The sequence below is a fragment of the Sylvia atricapilla genome, chromosome 2 (assembly GCF_009819655.1).
Source record: "Sylvia atricapilla isolate bSylAtr1 chromosome 2, bSylAtr1.pri, whole genome shotgun sequence".
NCBI classification, from domain to species: Eukaryota; Metazoa; Chordata; class Aves; order Passeriformes; family Sylviidae; genus Sylvia; species Sylvia atricapilla.
The window spans coordinates 98,054,174-98,073,086 of NC_089141.1; the positions used below are offsets into that span (position 1 = coordinate 98,054,174).

The 18,913-nt window shown below is 38.7% G+C and overlaps 1 protein-coding gene across 2 annotated transcripts in view; it reads left to right on the top strand.

Annotated features, from left to right (window-relative positions):
* Nucleotides 1-1,051: 1,051 nt before the first annotated feature.
* The window catches only part of MOSPD2 (motile sperm domain containing 2), a 31,028-nt gene continuing 13,166 nt past the window's right edge, over nucleotides 1,052-18,913 (top strand). The window contains exons 1-8 of one of the 2 annotated variants that reach the window (XM_066313893.1): nucleotides 1,052-1,127; nucleotides 1,328-1,394; nucleotides 10,085-10,240; nucleotides 11,008-11,094; nucleotides 12,321-12,475; nucleotides 14,863-14,923; nucleotides 16,172-16,210; nucleotides 17,166-17,290. In XM_066313893.1, the coding sequence (XP_066169990.1) occupies nucleotides 1,119-1,127; nucleotides 1,328-1,394; nucleotides 10,085-10,240; nucleotides 11,008-11,094; nucleotides 12,321-12,475; nucleotides 14,863-14,923; nucleotides 16,172-16,210; nucleotides 17,166-17,290 (699 nt within the window). In that variant the 5' untranslated portion in view covers nucleotides 1,052-1,118. The remainder of the gene's footprint in view (nucleotides 1,128-1,327; nucleotides 1,395-10,084; nucleotides 10,241-11,007; nucleotides 11,095-12,320; nucleotides 12,476-14,862; nucleotides 14,924-16,171; nucleotides 16,211-17,165; nucleotides 17,291-18,913) is intronic. The other variant, XM_066313894.1, reaches the window with a different exon arrangement.

Below are 18,913 nucleotides of genomic sequence, written 5' to 3' on the forward strand. Positions count from 1 at the left end.
GTTAAATAACTTTATATTAAAAGATTTAGGTAACAGAAACATCTCCGAAACGTTTCTTTAGCAAAGCATGAATTCTTTGGTTAGCAACAGCTATACGGCATAATATAAATTGATAGAAACCAAACCACATACTCACAATTCGTGTGATTGCATTGAAGGTGTCAGCGCCACAAATACACTGAGCATACTGGAAAGTAACGGTGCTTTGAATTCCTAAAATAAAGAGCCTTCTCTCGGGCATAGCGCTTATTAATAGCTATAATTTATTTTTCGTTAAAATTATAAGGCCTCGAAGGAGAAAGTTCTCTGAAGAAGCATACAGTCATTTTGCGGCCAAGACGACTCCCTCCCTCTCTCCTTCTTCGCCCGGGGAAGGAAGGCCCGCGGACCCCGAGGGACCCGCAGCCGCCTCACCAAGGTTCACTCAACCCGCGGGTTCCGCAGCGACGCCACTCTCCCGGCTCCGGCCCCGTTACCGCCGGGGCCCGCGAGCTGCCGCACAGAGACCGGCTACAGACGAGGGCAGGGACGGCGGGCTCCGGGCTGCCGGCCCCCGCTCCCGGCGGGGTCTCTCCGGGCTCCCGGCGGGGTCTCTCCGGGCTCCCGGCGGGGTCTCTCCGGGCTCCCGGCGGGGTCTCTCCGGGCTCCCGGCGGGGTCTCTCCGGGCTCCCGGCGGGGTCTCTCCGGGCTCCCGGCGGGGTCTCTCCGGGCTCCCGGCGGGGTCTCTCCGGGCTCCCGGCGGGGTCTCTCCGGGCTCCCGGCGGGGTCTCTCCGGGCTCCCGGCGGGGTCTCTCCGGGCTCCCGGCGGGGTCTCTCCGGGCTCCCGGCGGGGTCTCTCCGGGCTCCCGGCGGGGTCTCTCCGGGCTCCCGGCGGGGTCTCTCTGGCTGTCGGCCCCCGCTCCCGGCGGCCCTGCGCGGCAATTCCCGGCGGCGCCGTTCCGAAGCTCCCGCCGCAGGGTGCATGACGGGAGCGCGGGGGGCGGGGCCTGCCGCCCGCCGGGCTCCCCGCGGCCCCGCCCCCGGCCCCGCCCCCGGCGCCGCTCCGTCCCCTTTTCCCGCCGCTCCTCGCGCTGCCGGAGCCGCCTCAGTGCGGGCGGCGCGGGCGGACCCGCTGGACCATGGCTGAGGTGAGTCCCCGCGCCCCGTCCCCTCGCTGCTGCCTTCCTGCCGGCTGTCCTCTCCCCGGCCGCTGCCCGCCGCCGCTCGGGGTCGGTGGTCTGGCGGGACGGGTGGCCGGGCCCTGCCGTACAGGTGAGGATCTGGGGCTGTCTGTGGCTCCGGCCTTTCCCTTCCTTTCACGGCCATCCTGTTCCTTGTTGCCTTTCAGCAGCGACAGGATAAAGCGGCGCTGATAAGCGAGACCCGGCGGCGTTTCGAGGCGGAGTACCTGCCAGGTGAGCCGGGAGCGGTGGGTGCCGGCTCTGGGGCTTGTCCGCTGTCGCTTTTCCTCTTGGGCCGCCAGGTATCCCGCTTTCCCAGGTCCGGGAGCCTCTGTACCTTTTCACAGAATCGACTGGCTCGGAAAAGGCCTCCGAGGTCATCGAGGCCGCCCTGTGACTGAACACCTGTCAGCAGACCACGGCACTGAGTGCACAGCCAGTGTCCTTAAGCGCCTCCGGGGACGGTGACTGCCGCCTCCCTGGGCAGCCCATTCCGATAGCTACTCACTCGCTGTGTTAGGCATTTCTTCCCAATGTCCAACCTGAACCTCTCCCCTGGTGCACTTAGGGTGTCCGAAGGCGCAGAAAGGTGTGATGCTGAGCAGGTTTCTGTGGCGGCTCTCGGTGCTCTGTCTGCTGGGTCGCGCTCTTGGGCTGCAGGATGTGTTGGGGCAAAGCTCTTGGTCCTTGTCTCTTGCAGCTCTGTTTGGTTGGCTGGAGAATGTGGCTGGGACATTGCTGTGCTTGGTGTTCTTTGGACATAAAACATGTCAGGGGACGGGGGATGGGAGGCATTATGACCTCTCTGAGTTTGTCAAAGGAAGAGTTGTTTTTCTGGAGTGATTTGCACTTAAAATTCATACAAGCCATAATTAAAATCGTGCTGCATGTCCAACTCGGTTCTTAAGTGCAGGTGCATTTAAATTTGTAAATGAAGGCCGTGAGATGCTGGGGATGCCTAGGGGAGAGGGAAGACTGGGGTATGCCTAGGGTGGTTTTATTTTATTTCAAGGTTGATTTACATTGCTTATGTTGGAAGAATGCAGAGTATGCTAACAACTTCAGTAAACAGTATATTTCATTGTGACTATCTAGAGATTTTCTAGTAGAAGTCTAAATTTTTAATGCAAATACAGGAAAAATCCAGTAGTGTTGCCTGCATCTCCTTTAATATGAGCCTCAGTTTTGCAAAATACCTCTCTTTGATGTTTTTCATCAGAATTATTGAGGTTACCTTGCTGTCTATCACTTTTATTTATATAAGGGTATTTGTTTCTTCCTTGACTTTGTTGTAGAGGGCTGGAACATGCCTTGGGAAAACTGTGAAGGTCTTCTTCAGGATGGTACAACTTTGTGTCATAGTTACTCTGCTAACTTTCATAAAAGAGACTACTTTGGCCTTGGTTAAAGATGACCTTTATTTCTGATGACAAAATTTATTAGAAATTCTTGAAGTAGAGAGGGCTTATTTTATCATTTGATATTTCTAAGTGAATATCTTTGTAAAGCTCAGGCTTTAATGAGTGGAGGCTCATCTTAAATTCTAAATTTTTCTGCCTCCTAATATTTTCATTTAGTATATAAATTTTTATGGTGGGTGGTTTAACTTGCTTTGTAATCTATTATCCCAGAGTGACACTCATAAATAATTATTTCAGCCTAAGATGGCTCTGGGACAGTGGTTGTGGAAAAGGAGTATTACTCTTTCGGTTGATCTGCTGCTTAAAATCTTGGAATTCCATAAGTTTCTCTAGCTGTAATGATGTGTCTGTTGGGCTGGTTGATGCAGCCATTAAAATAACTGGATAGTGTTGCAAGGTAAGCTCTAATCCTGTTTACAGTATTTTGAACACTTTTTCTCAGTAAGCCCATTTTTGGGTCATGGTTTCAGGCTCTTGGCCCTTTCAAGAAAATAGGATTAAGACTGTTTTGAGTTTGTGTGCTTAAGACTGCCATAAATTTAGGAATACCACAAACAACTTAATGTTGTCATGACCACAATCAAGAGTGAAAACCACAGGATTTTAATTTTGTACTGGTCTGTCAGCCTTTACTTGTTGTGTTCTAAAATATATTCTTTTATGCTTCTGAGTCAAAGGAATGTGGCGCTGCACCTATGCAGATACCCTTAAACCTGTGACTTTGGGGTGGAAAGATACAAATAATTCCTTCATACCCAGGAATTTCAGTCTGCTTTCAAAACTAAGAGCACTCTCAGGCTACACTGAGAAGCTGATCCGTTCAGTCAAGTTTTGTATAAATCAGAATATAATTGTGGGCCTCTAGAGAGCAAACTTTATTCCACTTACAGGAATGGAATATTTCATTTACAGTAACAGCAGATATTAAAGTTGGAGAAAAGTTTTGAGGCATTTTTTTTTTTTTCTGGAGGTTGCAGCTGCCACTGTTTTGTTTTTCTCTCTGAGGGAAACAATGCAACTGGTTGTTCTAGAAACACTGTGATTCTGATCATCAAAGATGAAGTGGTTCTTCCATGTTCTGTAACACATAGTTACTGCTTTCCCTCCTCATGCAGGAAGAATTGTTAATGGTCAAAAATACCGTGATGGCCTTACAGTAATGTTTATTTCTGTAATGAAATGAAAACTTAGAGTGCCTTTGAAATCCCAATTTTTCATTGAAAATATTTATTGGCATCTAGTTTTTAGATTAAAGTAGAATCTACAAAAATATATAGCTGATTCAGAAGAGTTCAATATTCCTAATATGTACAGTGTGAAAATGTCAGAGAACCTTACTGGTCATTTTCCAGAAGTTTCTTGTTGAAGTTGTTCAGCTAATTTGGCCATTGAAGTCTTCTTCAGTAGAGGGAAGTTTGGCCACTGTTGGCTCTTATCTGCAAAGCAGTATTTATTATTAACTGAAATCTTGTTGTGGTTTTTTTCCTCTTCATTGAACTTCCTAGCTGGGTTCCAAAGACAACCTCAGTTCTTGTGAGGAATCTATGTCCCAATAATGAAACCCTTGTATTTAAAGGGTTTATTTCCAGTAGTGGTCCTGTCAGTCCAATAGACTGGCAAACACTGTCTGATGTGGAAGGCAGACAGCACTTTGTCTTCACTGGTTTTAGACCTGATTTTTGTTTTGCCTGTTTGGATTCTTTGTGAGAGTTGGTGATGTAAATGATTTTACTGGTGAAAGGAACAATGAAAACAAAAGATTTTTTTTTCAGCACTGGCTGGCACTAACAATGTTTTCTAGCAAACAAGCATGTCTTTTTCTATGGTGAATTTCCATTCCTTAGAGGATTTCTAAAATTAGCTTTTATTTCTGGGCTATTACTTTCTATTTTAATATTACAGTGGAAATGATTTATGATCACGTCTTGTTATTTTTTTCAGTAAAGTAGTCTTTTCCACATTTTCTTTTGTATATTAACTGTTTCTAATTACTTATTTCCTGGCCCTCTCCATTTACATACTTCTCCTTTCTCCTTTAGGCAAATCTTAATTTTCAAGAAAGATTTTTATAAGAGAGGTTTTCCATCCTTCCAATATAAATAATTAAATTTCACCATGACCTTCTTTAAGCCAGTAGCAGAAGTGTTTTGTTAATCATATGGGCTGTTTGCAAATAAATTTTGACATATGAGGCATCTTTAAAAATAAGTGATAAGACTATTGGAGATTTTTTAAAATGTTTTTCAAAGCAAAAAACATATGCAGGTTTTGCATACCTGAGTATGTTGTATGCTCTGAAAAGTCTGCCCTGGTTCTTAGCTTTTAGGCTGATACTAGTGAGAGGATAAGGTGGGAAAACATTCTTTCATAAAAAAGCTCTGTGTAACATTAATGATTGAGCTTTTTATTGAAAGTAGCCTTTGTCACTGACAGTGTCCAGCTTTGCTAAAAGGTAGTTTCTCTCACTTTGTGGAGGCAGATATTTTATTTGTCTGTTCCTGCTTGAGGTTGTTGAGATAATTCCTTATTGGTTGGAAATAGCATTTGTTTTTTTCCTTTATCCCTGTCCCTTTATGGCTACTGACCTTCTTAAATTGTTTCTAGTCTAGCCGATTTTCTCATCTAGCAACTGAAGGCACATACCTGAGTTGTTACAGTACTTAGCTGAATGTTTGGGATCGGCAGCCAATTAAAATGGGTTTCCTCCTGGTAGCCAAACTCTGAGAGATGATTGTGACCATTTTAGACTAAGAATTCTTGGCTGGAATAACTTTAAGACAGTAGTTAAATTGAGTCTCTTTGTGTAATGTAACACTTGACATACTTTTCTAAGTTGCTGTTTTCCTCTGCTTTGTACAATGAAGTTTTTGGGTTTTTTCTCTCTGAAAAGACATACAGTTGCTGTCCCTGCTTAGCTTTCTGTATGGCTTGTTCAGTAACACTACTTTTCTAGATAAGTTTTTTTTTTTTTTTTCTGAAGGGAAGGATCTTTCAGGGTTTTAATTCTAAACTTCTCTGGATTAAGTTAGTGTGTGATTTGAGTCCTGTAGTTATTTTTCTATATTCCTGCTGAATATTCTCAAATTTGGATTATGTTTCCTAAAGCCTGAGCACTAGAAGAAGCAGCAGCACAGCACTGTTCTCCTGGTAATCATGGAATGGGTCAGGTTGGAAGGGGCCATAGTGGCTTGTCTGGTCCAGCCTGTTCAGGCAGGGTCATCCCAGAGCACAGGGCAAAGGTTTGCATGCAGACAGTCCTTGGATGACTCCACACCCTCTCTAGGCAATCTGTTGCAGGGCTTGCTCACACACAGTGCAGAAGTTTCCTCATACTCAGGAGGGACTTCCTGTGCATCAGTCTTTGCCATTGCCTCTTGTCCTATTGCTGGGCACCACTGAGCAGAGCCTGGGCCCATCCTCTGTCACTCCCTGCAGACACTGACAGACATTGATGAGATGTCTGCTCAGTCATCTCTTCTCCAGGCTGAACAGGCCCAGCTCTCTCAGCCTGTTGTGTGTAGGAGAGGCTCCAGTGCCTTTGTCATCTTTGTATCCTTCCACTGGACCTGCTCCAGGAGCTCCTGACACGGTAATTAGACGGCATTGAAAAAAAGTGACGTCAAGAGAAGGGATTTTACAAATTGTGCCTCAAGAGAACTGAATGAAATCTTCTAGTGAAAGTATTGCAGTGAAAGTTGTGTGCATTTAGTTTTGTGTAATTCTGCAGTTGTTTTCAGAGCTGTTGTCTGGTGCTGTAGGAGATCCCTTATGTTGAAACGTTGTAATTAAGTGAGATAGTTTCACTTGGAAGCTTCTCAGCTTGAAGACAACTATTAAAAGAGTAGAATGTGCTCATGGAAAGAACAGAAGTCTTTACTAAAGCAAAAAAAAAAGGAAAGGCAACTTCTTATATAGGAAGTTGCTGTTCAAACAAAATTTTGTCTTCTAGTCTTTTTTCTTGACCTCAGATGCTCAATGAGAAAATGAAAGTGACTATAACCAACTATTTTCAAAATGAGGTTAAATACCCCGTCAGTTTTGCTCACTCAATTTTTCTTGAAGAACTTTCAGCTAAAGGAATGAAGAGGGATAATAATGGCCATATCTCCTTGCTACTGTCACTCCCTTATGTGTAATTTATAATTTGGCAGATTATGCTTTTTCTTGCTTTTGTGGATCTGAGTCTTTCTTAGTTTCCTGTGTCAATGGAAAAGTATTGCAGCATCCCAGTTTTACCTCTTCCATGGGCTGTAGAACCGTTCTATGGTACGGGAAGGTTTGAGTGTCTTGGACTGAGGAAGCAACCAGGTTTCCAAGCCTCTGGCCTATGAAATGTTACACAAAAGTCTGGCACTGCTGAGCAAAGATAGCTGGTAGTGCTGTTCCTTGTTACCTTTGGGGTGAGTGATGGTGTTCCAAATACCTTGCAAAATTCTGTTCATGATGGACTTAATGACAGAGATGTCTCTCTTCCTGAGCTGAGGATGACTACACTTAGTGTCTCAGTGTCCTAGTGGCAGTCCTGAAAGTGCGAAGAAGCCAAGCACCTAATTTTCGTTTGAGAAAAGCATCAGTATATGGTTACAGGTATCTAAATGGGTAGGCTTGGAGATTATCTGAGGTAAGTTACTTCAGTTTATAGTTCCACCTGAATTTCCATATGGGTGCCCTGCAAATACTGTCTTTTTTGGCCTCTGAATTGCTGTGCAGGATGTATTTAAATTGTATTGAGAATTGTAAAGGTTTTATTTTCTCTCAGCTAGTTCTCATCTAACTCCAGAAGTTTCTAATACAGGCTGATATAAAATTAGAAACATTCTGATTATTTCACAGCATATTTTAAAAGCAAGTTTCCAGATGTCAGTTGAATTATGTGCCATGTACAGATTTAAAAAGGAATTCCTCCTCTGAACTGACACATTTTCAATCACTGGGTTCTTGGAAGGACTCCATAAATTTTATATCACTCTACTTTTTGTGTGGGACATAAAACACCTTTCTTTTGGATTCACATTCTCATTCTAATTTTACCTATTTTGTAGCAAGAATTGAATCAATCAGGTAAAGGTCATATGGTATTCAGAACTCAGTCTTGTTCTGTCAATCTTAAGATAACCTGATTCAAATACTGGCAGTCTGTAAGTGCTTGTGGGTGCAGAACTTGACTAGTTTTTTCCCCTTGTTTTTATGGTGTATTGTAGCATATATGTAAATTCAGATTGCAGGGGTCTGGTTGAGAACTCAGTTACAGAAGAGAGGAAAAGATACTTTTTCAACTATCCTTATCTCTGAATGCAGCTTCCTTTCCAATGGTGTTGGAAGTTTGGATTAAACATTTTCTCAGTTTCACTTTCATTTTCTTAAAATACTCACAGAGTTAAATGTCTATGTTTTTAAAAATATTCTCTTAAATTCAGAGATTGGGAAAACTTGTTAGTGGCTGAGAAATGTGTTCTGAGGTTTGTTCCATGTAATGGTATATCAGTGGTTTTAAACTGCATTTTGATACAAGGTGCGCAATTCTCTCATTTCAAAAGTTGTGCTCTCAAACAGATACTGAAAGCAAAGAGAGCCTCCAAAATGTTTTGTTAGTTTTTACCTGGTGGTGGGTTTTCTCTTTAATTACACAGTGCCCTAATTTCTTATTTATATAATATACACATGGGACTGATCTCAGCAAAGTACTTGATTGATTAACTGCAGTCACTCCTAGCTGGAAGCCAGTGTGTGTTAGAGATGATTAAACCAAGCTGAAGTAGTTAACTTGAAACTAAGTACTGTTAGCTTTTCTCAGATAAAACTTCCTAAATCATTCAGGCAACTACAAATTTTGGATGAGATGTTGAGACTGCAAAATTCCACACCCAGGATTTTTGCAATTCATCTGGTTCCTCTAGAGCCACAGAGAAGTTAAACATTTCAGTCTGGTGCTGAGTGGTCATTTCACTGGGCTTAGTCAGAATGTAGGAAATTAGCTTCTGGTGCAAGTATGGAAATTATGAGAAAAGGAACTTCAATAAAAAGATTTTAGTGGATTAGAGGCTTTTGGGCAGAGAAGAAAGTAGGGTACTGAGATTAAGGAAAGTGAGATTAAATTCTAGGGTTATCTAAGGAACAAAGTAAAGTAGTGGAATGGGATCAAGGGAAGGAGAAATTTGAGGCCTCATGAAGAAGGGAAGATGGTAGATGCTGTATGTGAGAAGCAGTCAGATGAGAAGTGTTGCTTTGGGGAGTGCAGTTATAATTTAGTGAATGGACACATTTAAATTGAAATATTCTTACAGTTACATTGACTAATTTATAACAGGAAACAGTATAAATTGAAAGATGAGTAAAATAGATAATATTTTTGCATGTAGGCCAGTAAAACAACAAATATTAGCAGAATTTAGTGGTGTCTTTTTCTTAACTCCTTCCTCAGAGTTGTTTGACTGAAATAAACATTCCCAAGCCATCCCATCACAGTTCTGGGTAGTTATAAATGGCTCTGAAAGCAGTTTCTTGCTATTGATAAAGAAATAGTCTTTCCAGTATGTGAAAACGAAGTCTCTTTTATTAACAGTCTTAATTTTTTCCATGGTAATCATGAATTTAAGCGAATAGCTTGAGAGCTTTTTTTTTTTTAGTAGTTAACAGAGATGTGTGTCAGTGTCTGTGGCTTTCAGAAGCTTGTTTCTATTATGGGTTCTTGATTTACATTCTATTTTTACCAATTTCTCAGACAGAGGATCACTGATCTAAAAACTGAGCTTTTGTTTAAGCATATCTGCAGTAGAAATAGGTCCATTTAGCATTTGTGTCTTACTTTCCTGTTTCAAAATAAAAAAAACCTAGAGCAGCAGCAAGTCTTGTTTCATCTGAAGTGCTTCTAAAAGGGTGTAAACCTGTTATCATGTTGCTAATGTGATACAAGAAAATGCAAGACGCCTCGGGGGCTTTTGCGCTGCTCTAGAGTTGCATGTAGTTTTTATTGAGTAGGGTAGCAACTTATAAAGTTGTGAACTTGTAATTTTTTTTTTAAAACAAAATTTTGTTTAATGTGATTATATATAGTGCATGTCCAAACCTATAAATTTTCTATTTGTCAGTCATTTTATGGTCTAACATGCTGATTCCTATAAGTTTGAGGACTCAAGCATGTACTTGTGATGTTTAATATATACATTCATTAGTACACAGATTCTAATACTATATACTAATTCATGTTAATTACAGAAAACTGGTTTTAGGAAAATTGCCTCTGTCCCAAATGCACCTTGTTTTTTCTTTGCATAAGGATCACAGAAAATATTTTTCTAGTGAGAGTGTTCTCGTAGTGTCCCTAAATATCATTGCAGCAGATAGATGGTTTTCATGAATTTATCATGCTGTTCTTTGTTTCCTAAAATTTGAAACTGCAAGATAAATCCTGTGTACCAAGTAGATGCTTATAGACATACTCTTGACATTTCTCTTCATGTTTTTGTGGCAAATGCTGTAGACACTAACTTATTTGTTTCCTAGATAAATCAGATAAATATGATTCTAGAGATGTGGAAAGACTTCAGCAAGATGATAAATGGGTTGAAAACTACTTGATTTGGCGTCATGATGTTGTGGATGATACTTTAAAGATGATTGATGAAAGCTTTCAGTGGAGGAAGGAATACACAGTTAATGGTAAGCTATGTTACACAGTGATTTTGAAGGTGTGTGTTGCTTTCCTATTGAACTACCACTGACCTCTATATACAATTTCATTAAGAGTTTCTTAAAGGTTTGCAAGTACCACAGAAAACTGAGCAAGAACTTTCAAAAAACGAAAAAAAGAGAAAGTATTGCTTTTTATGTTGACTAGTAGTGTCAGTTTTGTTGTGGTTTACATGTGTCTATTGAAAGGGTGTTTAAGAGGAAGGAAGGAAAGCGGGCAGCTATCTGTTGTTTTGTCTCTTTGCATCATGGAATCTGAAAAAAAAAAGCCAATAACAAAAAAACCTCACAACAAACTGGGCTCTCTTGTTCACTGTAATAACACTGGTCTGGTACATCAAATAAAAGATCTTGGTTTTTGTGCTGTGAAAATATTTTGAGGGTGAACTCTTTCTACAGGCTTCACACTGAATTAAATGATAGAGCAGGGTGGGTGAGGCTTCAAATATGAAAAAAAAATATTTGCAGGATTTTCTTATGTTGATTTTTTTTTTTCAAATATTCTTAGTTCATAAATAGACCCTACTCTACAGCATGAGAAGAAGATAATTTCAAATCTTTACTATCTCAATGTTTGCATTAGTTTAATAAACACTTGGAAAGCAGCTTATGAGGATGTTTTTGGGTTTGGTTTTTTTTTTTTTTTTGCTAGACTTTTGCATTTTTAGTGACTTCTGTTAAGTTACAATATGATTAATAATATGATAACTGAAATAATATTTTGTTTGGTTTTGCAGACTTGTCAGAATCTGTCCTTCCAAAATGGTTATTTGAAATTGGTGCTCTCTTTCTGCATGGATATGATAAAGAGGGCTATAAGTTATGTAAGTTATACAGACTAGACTATATACAGAATTTTCAGTCTTTGATTATTATTTTGTTTCCAGCATTTTATCATCTTGAAAAATAAGCATTTTAAGAACAGACATCGGTATATATGAGCTACTGGTCTTACTTAAAAAGATAATTGGGTAATAAAGTTTTTAATTTATCATAGAATCCACTGAGTTGGAAGGGAACCAGCGGATGATGGAGTCCAAGTCCTGACCCTGCACAGGGCAGCTTCAGAATCACACCATGAGCCTGACTCTCAGACAGGCTTGGTGATGTCATCAGTGTCTTAAACAAGAATATAATAGTTTAATTAAATATTCTGTGATTCAATAGGAGTTTCCCTTAATCTTGAAATACAGTCTAGCTAACATGCTATAGATATTCGTTTCTTTACATGAAACAAACCACTTTTTACTTTATTTTTGCAATTGGAAGTAAAAGACATGGTTTTTACTTCAACTTTCCAAGTTTCAGGGAGTAGAATATTGAGCATATCTAAAGTTATATTCAGGCTTGTCTAACTGTGATGCTGTAAAGGTAGTGAGAATGAAAACTACTGTTCACATTACTGCCCTGAATATTTGTTTTCTCACTTACTGTATAATCAGGAACTTGGTTTCAGACATTTCGTAAAGTCTTTTATTTTGAATTATGGCTGTGGGTTTTTCAGGTTTTTTTATGGGAAAATGAGTCTCTGTATGACTCATTTTTTTTAATTGCAGAAGAATATATACTAGACTTTCATTAATACAGTGTTGTTCACCTCCTGGAATTTTTAATTTTATTTTAGAAAGATCTGTTGCTTTTTATGTAATTCTTAGTGTGTATAAATAGTTTTTCAAAATACATCAGCTGCAGTGCTCTAAGTAAATTAAGCAGAAAAAAAACCCAATTTTACAGCAATATTAATTGCTAATCTAGCTGAGTAGTCCTTAAGTACACAAAAAGTGACTTTCCATTTGAACATTTCTTCTGGAGTGTAATTCTTTGGATTTTCAATTTTTAAAAAGTTACCCAACTTTTCTAATTCACTTTTTTTTTTACTGTATGTGAAGAGGTGTGCAGTTGTTTTTCTGGAGGTTTAGTGGTCACAAAATCAGGACAAATGTGAACTAAAAACTCAGAGGTATTTCAGTGTATCCTCTCTAGTTATTTTCATTATGTTTTCTGTTTGTTTGGATCATTCTTTTGATTTTTGTCTGTGTTTTCTTCCAAGTTTGGTTCAAAGTAAAACATCATACAAGAGATCCTAAACAGCAGCTTGACAAAAAGAAACTGGTGGCTTTTTGGTTAGAGCATTATGCCAAGCGAGATCATGGGAAGCCCTTGACAGTGGTATTTGACATGGCTGAAACTGGACTCAGTCACATAGTAAGTATTTTTACTGTCTTGATTGCTTTTGGAATTATTTAACTTGTGTTCCCAGGAAAAAAGGGTGTCACTGTACAGTCCTAGACACATAAATAACTTAACAGTCATTGAGATCAGTGATATCGTAGAGCTTTTTCCCATAACATGAGGAGTTTCCAAAATCTTTTGTTACATATTAAACTTTGTATTCTGCAACATGCTGGAAACTTGCTTTTAGTTTTGCGGATGAGCTGGTTTAGATTGCAAGGTTGAGATCTTGCCAATCAGTGTATATTTATTGATTTAATCTAATAGCTAAAAATCTCACAGGTTGTCTATAGGGTGAAAAATAAAATGGACTTCTATAGAATAGTCACATTTTTCTTACTGAATGCCATGCAGTCCTCTTATTACAGGAATGGCTGAAACTTGTACCTTTGTGCTTTTTTGTCTGGTGGTGGTACGGCAAGAATTTCTGTAAGCAAAAAAAAACCCCAAACCCAACTCCAAAAGCTTGTTTATATCTAGCATAGACAAGATTATTAATGTTGCATTGGGACCTTGTAGCTTTGCAGTTCGGGACCACCTGCTCATGAGGAGGTAATTTGACAAGTAAATCTGGTGCAATTCTGTTTTGGAAGGTTGGTGCTCTTACCTGTACACTGAGAGCTCTGTTCATGCTATTAAAGATAATATTGAAACCACAGTTTGATATAACAGCAGTAAAGGATTGTAATAATTTCCTTGATGTGAAAGACTAATTTGATTTGGGTTTTATGGATTATCCTGAAGCAGCCTTTTTTCCCATGGCTTTGAGACTCCCAGAGACAAAATCTCAGCAAGTGCTGTCTGTAACTGTCCCATTGTACAGTCTTGATTTGTAGTTAGTATGCTTATCACAGAGCAGGAAGATTTTTTAATGGCTGTTTGTAGCCATGTGGAATAATTGATAAATCTATCCTAAAAGAAAAAGAACTTGGATCTCTGGATTCTTTTCCAGATCATGCCTCATTTGTTTGTTCTGTTGCTGTGGACATCTGCTATATCACTTTTATCACTGGTATGCAGGATATAATTCTGATAGATCATGGCTTGTTGCACCAGTTCAAGTAACTGGAATAGATGCAGTTATTGAACAGTCTGTGAAATCTGCACTTCTAATTCCAGACTTTCATCAAAATAATGGATCTGTCTTTCTGCTATCTGAAAGTGCTGTTTTTGGATAGGCAGCAGAATAGAAAGCAGCATCCTGATTAATGGAGATTCTAATAATTCTAATCTATCACTGTGTTTGTGATGTTAAGAGGTACTGCATTTGGTACAAGCAACAGGCATTTGAGATAAATGCTTCTATTAAAGGACACCTTCTGCCTGTAAAGATGTCAAGCTTTCAGTTAGTTTGTAGTTGCTGAAGCCACTTAAAAAGCTTTCTGGTTGTGGGTAGTCATCTTACACGATTTTTTTTTTTTTTGGGGGGGGGGGGGGTGGGGAGGGGGGCTGTTTCACTCTGTCCACAAATGTTTTGGTAGTGTGTTTACATCAGCCTAGGAGCCTCTTCCCCATTTTTGCTGTTATGATAGATCCTCAGCCAGATATGCTCTATTTCTAAAAGTAGTAGTAGTGGTCACTTCTGTTAGAAGGCCTGGGGAAAGTACTCAGAGCAGACTTCCCACACCAGTACCTTATATGGTAAGTACCTCTTTATTTCTACACCTGTTTCATGCGAAGCCTTCCTTGCCCTTCATTGCTTAGCCAGTTCCATTATACCTGGATTTTGCAAAGGAGACTGACTGAACTATTTCTGCACAGTTGCTCATTGGATAGAGGCATCCTGCAAATGGGTGGTGTAGAAGCAGCTCTTTTGAGTGCTGTCTCTGCCCACTGTTTCTCTGCACGCCACCAACTAATACTAAACCCAACAGTTCTCTTCAAAGGAAAATCTGTTTTTTTTTTCCTTTGGAAATAAAACACTTGAGTGCAGTAGCATATCGAACAGTATGTAGGATAATTATTGAAGGGAAATTTCAATATATTGAACACTCTTCCATCTGCCAACCTTCTCTAGTGCTAAAGGGTTTTTTCCCCCTCTATCTTTCCTGCACGTCTTAAGTCCTGTTGATACTCTGCAGTAGTTTGGATATCTTAGTTATTGCACTGATCAGAGGTCTATTGACTTCTTTCTTAGATTATAAGGGGAAGTGTGACCACAATTCTGCTGCAGTTTAATGGAGGAAAAAGCCTTGCATTGTATTTTTATATTTGTAGTGTATGTAAAATTTGAACAAAGTTGACTAGAATGTATCTATTGGGCTTTTCATGAAATGCCTTAACTAAGCCTGTATTTTTTAATGTTTTGCCTGCTTTGCATTTATGCTGTGATTTTTTTTTTTTTTCATTTATTTATTTAGGACTTGGATTTTGTTCGGTTTATTGTCAACTGCTTTACAGATTATTACCCAAACTTCCTCAGTAAGTATTGTATATCAAATATTAAGCATTGTAGACTTGTGCAACAAGAGCATTTCATAATATGATAGAAGATGGGGAAAATAAAGGGGTTGTTTTCATATGTTTTCTGGGGTAACTTAATGAAACATGTCAGTGTTACTGAGTTAGGATATTCTTGTCCTTAAATCAGTACAACTTTTTTTTTGTGAATAAACTACTTTCATCAAAAATTAACTGGTTTTTTTGTGAAATAATAATGTTTATTACTATTACTAAGTAATAGTTCTTACCATGTTTATACACAGTAAGAACTATTACAGCAAGAACTATTATAAGTGTATAATAGAAAGAAATTGACCTGTTTTCCTTTACTGCTTTTTACTTGGGTAGAAGCTTTACAAACTTAAATGACAGCTTGTTTCCTTTAGGAGCCTTCAGGGATTAAAGAATGAAGGGCTCTAAAAATTTTTGGGGAGCATTGGTTTATTCTGAAAATGAAAATAGTTTATTCTGAAAATTATTTTTTCTGAAAAGGCATTTTTGTGTGCACACTTAGAAAACCCTGCATACTTGCCTGCTAAATTTCTTGTGCATAGTCAAATACTGCATAGTTTATACTAGGTCATCTTAAATATGTTGTAAATTTTAGGTGAAAATGTCTGTGAATGTTGAAATTCCATAAAGTAACTGCTTAAACTCTGAATATTAGATTTTGGCTTGCTGATTAAAGTTCAAAGCTTTGATCAAGTATCAAACATAAAAGCAAATGCAACATTGTGGGGTTTTTTTTTACTTTCAAGAGGAAAAATAATTGGGACACTTAAGTATTTTCAAACTTCTATGGTTAAGTAAAGAATAATTGGAAAGCATAGTATACAAAGACTTATAGTTATTTCTTTCTTTGTGAAGTAAGGAGTGCTGAATATACTTGTTAAACTTCCATCTGTTCAGTAGCTGCTTTTCCAGGTCAGGTTGAGATCTTGCCTTTCTTTGCCTTATTTGTGAGATGAGTTATTAGTAACAATATGTCAGAAAAGTAATATCCCAGGAAGTACATAAACAATGTGTAACTTGGAATTTTATTAATTGTTTTCCAAGCAAACAGCTATTGTTTCTAAATAGCAATAAGTTTGTACAAAATTGCTTTTACAGGGAGGTGAACAATGGAGTAAGTGAATATTTACTTTACACATGAATGTTATTGCTGTACTTGCTCTTAAATAAAGAAATACCTAGCACTTGATATTCAGATTTTTGTTTTCTTTTCAGCAAAGATAGTAATATTTGAAATGCCATGGATAATGAATGGTAAGTTGTTTAGGTTTTTTTCTTTTTGGGTTGTGATAACTTTTAAAATTTAATGACCAAAATAAGAATCAATTTTCTAGTCTGTGTAGATACAGATGAATAATAATTTGTAAACATGCATCTTTAAATATGCCACTTTAAAGGTTGCATACTTTTTATTTTTAATTCTATTTTGGATTATACTTTTACATGATGCCTGAATTCATCCTGTTGTTTTCAGAGGTTAGGAGACCTTGATAAGTAGTCTATTCCTTGAATGCTTCTAACTAGAATCCTTTCAGGAATCCCATCATTAGCAGTGATGGTGACTTAAAACCAGCTCAAAACTAGAATACGCACTTTAAGATAGATGCCTGACACTGGATTCTGATGTGGTAACGTTTGTTTTAATATGGGCACTTCAATAATTGTTTGTAACTAGAATGTACAGGATAAGTAGTCTGTTCCTCTATTGGTGCCATATGAATACATATTTTTATGTTGGCTTTATATTTTCCTGCGTATTCATGTTTTATTATCATGGAAATAACAATGGTCTTTGTAAATGCTTCATAGATCTAAACAAATATCCTTTAAATCAGCAAAACACTTCAGCAAGGAAGAGTGTCTATGGATCTTTCCCAACATCTCTCACTCAGATTTGGAAACATAATTGGCTTTACCCTCTCAATACTTCAAGGGCTAAATTCCAAGATAGGAGTTGTCAGTTATTAAATCAAAGATCCTCTTTCAATTTTCTCTGTAAATAATACCTTTTCTCCCTTGCATTGCTCTTTCCAATTAAATAGATACTTTCAGAGCAGGTTCTGCAATATCTTGAGGGATGTAACTCACTTGTGCTATGTAAGAGTTACCAATACACTTAAAAAAAAACTTACAAAAGCAAAATAACAAAACTTCTTTCCTGTTAACTCATGTATACCTTTTATTTTGTTTGGTGTTCTGTTTCTTAAAGCTGCTTTTAAAATCGTGAAGGGTTGGCTTGGCCCAGATGCAATAAGCATGTTAAAGTTCACAAATAAGAGTGATGTGCAGGAATACATCAGTGGAGAGTATCTGCCACCTCACATGGGTGGAACTGTAAGTATGAAATTTCACATTCGTATTGTGATAGATTGAGACACCTATATAAATTCCATATGTGGGTTGAGGGTTGGCACTTCACAGCTGGGAGATTTCTTGAAATTGCTTTGCCAATGATAATTTCAAACTCTTGATAATATAAAATATGTTCACTTCATAAGAATTTGGTATCTGCATTCTTAAGTACATTCTTAACTACAGAACATTTTTTTTCTGAATCATTCATCCCCTTATAAGTCACTGAAAACCATGTAGTTTTTCAGACCTTCAAGAAAAATGATCTAAGTGTCATTGTCCCTTGAATTTTTTTCCTCCCTGATGAATTAGAGATGGTGTTTGCTTATGAAACAAGTTCTATGAACAGAAAGTAGGTTTCATGCTCCTCTGAGAGTTCTGGTCCTGCTCCAAAGCTATGATTCACTAAGGACAGCTATGTTGTAGCTATTTCTCCTTTGTTGTCTCTAGGGCTGCATTTTAAGACTTGGCTGTAGAAGAATCTTTTCAAAGAGTATAGTAGAGCTCCAAAGTAGTACAAGCAGCATCAGTTTAACAGAACTAGAATCCAGTTCTAGTGTAATCTAAAGAGTGGAACAGCACAAATATCTTGCAGAACAGGTTTCACCTTCCACTAGGCTAGTGGATCAGTATTGCATAATCTTTAAAATAAATTTACAGAAAAATTATGCTTTAAAATGTTAGTAGGCCATTTATGGTAGTAGAATAAGCCCAGAGCAAGGGAGTTTACTTTTCATTGTTCTTTTTCCACCTTTTCTTTTCTGAAGCACTTTTGACATTATGGCAGTAACAATATGGAGAAAAGGAGGCTTGTGTTTCAGCAGTAATAGGGGAGGCCATGTTCCTTTGTGTATGAATTCAAGGTAGTGTTATTGTGGCCAGAACATAAGAAACTTGTTTGGGGAATATAAAAGAATGTTACCTTGATTTTCATTTGACTGAGATTAGCAGCCTTTAAAAAGTGCATGTGACTCTTGAAGGAAAGATAACCCTTTTTCTCCATGGAAAATTGCTGGCCCAGCTCCCAGCCTCATATAAGAACTTTCTCATATGGAGGAAAGTTGAAATTGCTGCACAGGAGGAATGGGCATTGAGGGAAGGGCTGATGATGTCTGAAGTGGCTTCAGTAATGGATTGAATATTGTTTAGCAGTGGTTCTGGGCCTGTCTCCTGTGGTAGTGTTCTATTAATGCAGTAGAGGGACAAGTTTTTTTCCATCATTAAAACTGAGTATCTCTCATCTGCTTTTTAGACTATCTTACATAATAGTTCATTATGTCTTTAAAGAAAGAACTTGAGGTTTTGCTGAATACCCTCCTGAAGCATCTGATGGAACATGCAATCTTAGAATTATCTGTAATCCTGCCTTGGGCCTAAAAGGTCTCAGTGCTGGTTAGTGACTGTTGATCAAGCTGGCTCCGTGTTGCCCATCTCCTGAGAGCATTAAGAAGTTTCAGGATCATGGAGGCAGCTTATCCAAATCATTTGTCTGGGGTAAAAAGTTGCAGCAGCAGAAATAAAGTAGTGCAATAGTAGTAAACTTGCCTGACAAAGACTCCAGAGGTTTTGACAATTTCAGGAAAAGTTTTATCTCTGCATATTAAG